Source organism: Pygocentrus nattereri, chromosome 26 (genome assembly GCF_015220715.1).
Source record: "Pygocentrus nattereri isolate fPygNat1 chromosome 26, fPygNat1.pri, whole genome shotgun sequence".
Lineage (NCBI taxonomy): Eukaryota > Metazoa > Chordata > Actinopteri > Characiformes > Serrasalmidae > Pygocentrus > Pygocentrus nattereri.
In genome coordinates this window covers 4,277,609-4,281,839 of record NC_051236.1, presented here as the reverse complement: position 1 = coordinate 4,281,839, position 4,231 = coordinate 4,277,609, and the positions used below count along the sequence as shown (strand labels likewise).

Genomic DNA, 4,231 nt, shown 5'->3' with positions numbered 1-4,231 from the left:
ATTAGTTTTCTTCTATCCGTTTGTATATAAACAGGGAATGTAAACATTTACAGAGTGTGGCTAACGACTCCGGCAGATCTGACTATGACAGCTTAACTAAAAGGAGAGAACCAGAAGGACACACAGACACGGCAGCACTCTGAAACAGTTCGGCATCCCTCCGCTCCACCGTCCACAAACTTGAGTGACCGCGTGCGAGCAGCGGGACGACAGCACCAGCGTCTCAGTTTACTATAATTCCCTGTGTCCATGGACCCCTGGATCTGCTGCCTTTATCTAGGGGGGAACATTACCTACCAAAAGCTAAACTGAACAAGTGAGTTTTCAGCCTAGTCTTAAAGATTGAGACTGTGTCTGAGTCCCGAACAGTTTCTGGAAGATCATTCCAGAGTTTGGGGGCTTTATAAGAAAAAGCTCTTCCCCCAGATGAAACCTTCTGAATTCTAGGAACTATTAATAAGCCAGCGCTCTGGGATCTGAGTGGTCGTGATGGCTCATAATGAGAAATAAGGTCTTGCAGGTATTCAGGGGCAAGACCATGTCGGGCTTTATAAGTCAGTAAAATGATTTTATAATCAATACGGAATTTAATAGGTAGCCAATGAAGTGATGATAGCACTGGACTAATATGCTCAAATTTTCTAGTTTTAGTGAGGACCCTAGCTGCGGCGTTTTGGACTAGTTGGAGTTTGTTTAAATTCCTGCTCGTGCATCCTGACAGTAGCGCGTTACAGTAGTCTAGCCTAGAAGTAATAAAAGCATGTACTAGTGTTTCTGCATCACGCAGGGACAGGGCATTTCTGATCTTGGCAATGTTGCGAAGATGTAGAAAAGCTGTCCTAGTGATGCTGCCTATGTGTTGATCGAATGATAAATCTGAATCTATTATAACGCCGAGATTTTTTGCTGCTAGTCCAGGTGCGGCTGGAAAGTCGGCGAGATTTAAGATTAAATCTGGTGATTTACTTCTTGCTAATTTTGGACCCAGAAGGAGAACCTCTGTTTTGTTACTGTTTAATAGGAGGAAGTTGCGTGACATCCAGCCTTTCACGTCTTTTACACAGTCCTCCATTTTCTTTAACCTGTGTTGGTCATCAGGCTTGGCTGATATGTACAGTTGAGTATCGTCTGCATAACAATGAAAGTTTACGCCATGATTACTTATAACTGTGCCTAACGGTAACATGTATAGTGTAAATAATAATGGTCCTAATATAGACCCCTGCGGAATTCCAAATCTCACTTTTGAATAAGTGGAAGATAAATTGTTTACCCTAACAAACTGATAACGTTCTGATAGGTAAGATCTGAACCACGATAGGGCCGTCCCTGTGACTCCAACCATGTTTTCTAACCTTTCTAGGAGAATATTGTGGTCTATTGTATCAAAAGCCGCGCTAAGGTCAAGTAGCACTAAGAGAGATATGTAGCCTTGATCACAGGCAAGAAGAAGATCATTAGTTATCTTAACTAGAGCCGTCTCAGTGCTATGGTGTGGCCTGAATCCAGACTGAAATTTTTCATATATATGGTTCTTGTGTAGATATGAACTAAGTTGTTGGGCTACAGCTTTTTCTAAGATCTTAGATATAAACGGTAAGTTAGAAACAGGCCTGTAATTGGACAAAACGGTGACATCAAGATTTGGTTTCTTGATCAGAGGTTTGATAACATGACAGCATGCTGTCATCTTCTAGTAGCACCTCAGCACCCTACTGTCCACATAATCTGCCTGCTTTAATTTCTGGACAGATGCTCATATAATTTCTGCACTATAAGCTGCTTTTAATAACAGCAGACGAGCAGTAAAATAATAGTAAAGATTTGTGTTTGGTTTTGGCAGACGGATCACTGAATGTATTTTTGGCCAAGCAAGTGCGACTTGATCAGTGAATTCCAGCGAAACTTTTTCTTTTTTGATTGTTTTATCACTATTCACAGAAGAATAATATAAATAGCACACACACACACACACATTTTCTAAGCCGCTTCTCCTTCTGGGTTGCGGGGAGTGCTGGAGCCTATCCCAGCTGTCATTGGGCAGAAGGCATGTAAATAACAATTGAAAACTAAAGTTACAAAGCATAAGCTTGATTAAAGGCAGCATGAAAGACAGTCTGGCCTGAAATATTCAACCTCCTTGCATAATTTTTATTATCTTGCAAAAAAAATAAAAATGGTTAATTGTGTAATACTTAGATGAATATATGGAGGACAAAACATGATGCCATAACACAAAAAATTATAAAATCAGCAATCACTTTTGTCAGATATGTTGTGTAATGACTGATTTTTGGAACTGAAGAGAACTATGACTGAAGTTTTGCTTACGCTGACTGCTAGATGGGCTGGTCAACTGTGCTGCCCTATATTTGAATCTATTAATGTCCAAAATAATTCATCTACCTTTGTTGAGAATCACAGCCTTATGCATTCATGGCTATTCACGTATGAATAATCAAAAATCCTGCATCAGTAAGACCTGCAACATAGTAGATGGTTCTCACCACCCTTTGCTCCCTTTCTATCTGGCAAAAGATTATGCATCTCATAAATCTCACAGAGAGACACTTAGGATTACACTTAGAAGTGTTGCCTGCTTTTTTTCTCCTCTGGAATCAGGTAAGGGGGCTGACTCTCTTGTCCTTAGCTTCTATATAAGCACTTGTAAAGAAATGTTTCCTTTCACAAGAGACATAGGAGGTTAGGACAACCAAGCTTAAAAATTTGTTCACTATTAATACTTGCAATATTTTAATTTTTCTGATGACACATTGTCTAACATTATATACACTCCAATAGCAATAGTTTGTTACTAATTACTGTCATTATTGTTTAAAAAAAGAAAAAACTTAAACGGATATTTTAATATGGGATTAATATAAATGTTATCATGTTTTCCAAGGTTTAACCCTCGTTCGAGAAAGGTCTGTGGTACTAAAAGGAGCAAGTGATGAACTTCTCAATCTACAGCAACATCACCCAGACTAAAAGGGAACTGTACACAATAGCTGTGACCAAGAATGTGATTGTCGTGGCTTTGTACATCTCCATCAACTACGTTAACGGCATGCTTGTCCACACTTTCCTCAAGCATGAGATCTTTAATGAGAATCCTCGATATATCCTCTTCATCCATATGGTCATCAGCGACATGATCCAGCTAACAACTGCTGTGTTGCTTACTCTCATTTCCTACATTTTTTATACAATCAATGTGTCTTTCTGTTTCTTCCTTTTAATGATTGCACTGTTCACCACCCTCAACACTCCACTGAATCTGGCCGGCATGGCTGTGGAGCGTTACATTGCCATCTGTAACCCGTTACGCCACATGCAGATTTGTACCGTGTGCAGGACATACATCCTAATTGGCCTGATTTGGGTCTTGGGTGCCTTCACCATTCTTCCTGACCTGTTTTTTATCCTGGCCACTGAGCCTTTATCATTCTTTCTTTCTACCACCTACTGCAATCGAGATTCCATGTTCCGCCATCCATACATGGTGGAGAAGAGGAACATCTCATACTTGGTCTATCTGTCCTTCGTATGGCTCACTTTGTTCTACACCTACTTCAGGATCATGTTTACTGCCAAGGCAACCGGTGCTGACGCCCGGAAGGCCCGCAATACCATCCTCCTGCATGGCCTGCAGCTTCTGCTGTGCATGTGTACGTACGTTGGCCCACTAGCCGAGAGTGTGTTAATTTCTCTCTTCCCCATGTTTGTAAATGATGTACGATTCACAATTTATGTCTTTGTCCACATTTTGCCCAGGTTTATAAGTCCTATCGTGTACGGATTGAGAGATCAGATGTTCTGTGCATATCTGAGAAAGCACCTGTGGTGTATTATGCTGAACGAAAGAAATCAAAGACAAACACAGCCCACCACACTTGCCAGTGTGGCTTTCTAAAGTAAGATTCTTTCAACATGAAGAAGCCGTAAAGAAAACAATTTTATCAATTCAACATCAATTGTATTATCTATGTATAATGTTTTAGACAATTTTGTGTATTCTTGGTAATGTTTTGCAGTGGTGTACACATTTGTTACTGAAAGAAAAATATTACAGATTTTTGTATAGGCACTAAAACAAATGTAAAATGATGTTTTAAAGGTGCTTCAAAGAGTCTAAGCTCATTATAGTGTATGTAATAACAGACAAGATTTAAAAGCAGAGCTATAAATACATTTTTCCATGAATGTCAACAACATGAGAACTATACTG

At 39.7% G+C, this 4,231-nt stretch overlaps 1 protein-coding gene across 1 annotated transcript; it reads left to right on the top strand.

Moving 5' to 3' along the window:
• The first annotated feature begins 2,953 nt into the window (after positions 1-2,953).
• LOC108435681 (odorant receptor 131-2-like) lies at positions 2,954-3,916 on the top strand. The gene has a single exon (XM_017711680.2). It carries the CDS (start codon positions 2,954-2,956, stop codon positions 3,914-3,916), a length of 963 nt encoding a protein of 320 aa, XP_017567169.2.
• The last annotated feature ends 315 nt before the right edge of the window (positions 3,917-4,231 follow it).

Excerpts from the sequence above, each read along its gene's own strand:
- LOC108435681 (XM_017711680.2), top strand. The coding sequence starts at position 2,954 with ATGAACTTCTCAATCTACAGCAACATCACCCAGACTAAAAGGGAACTG.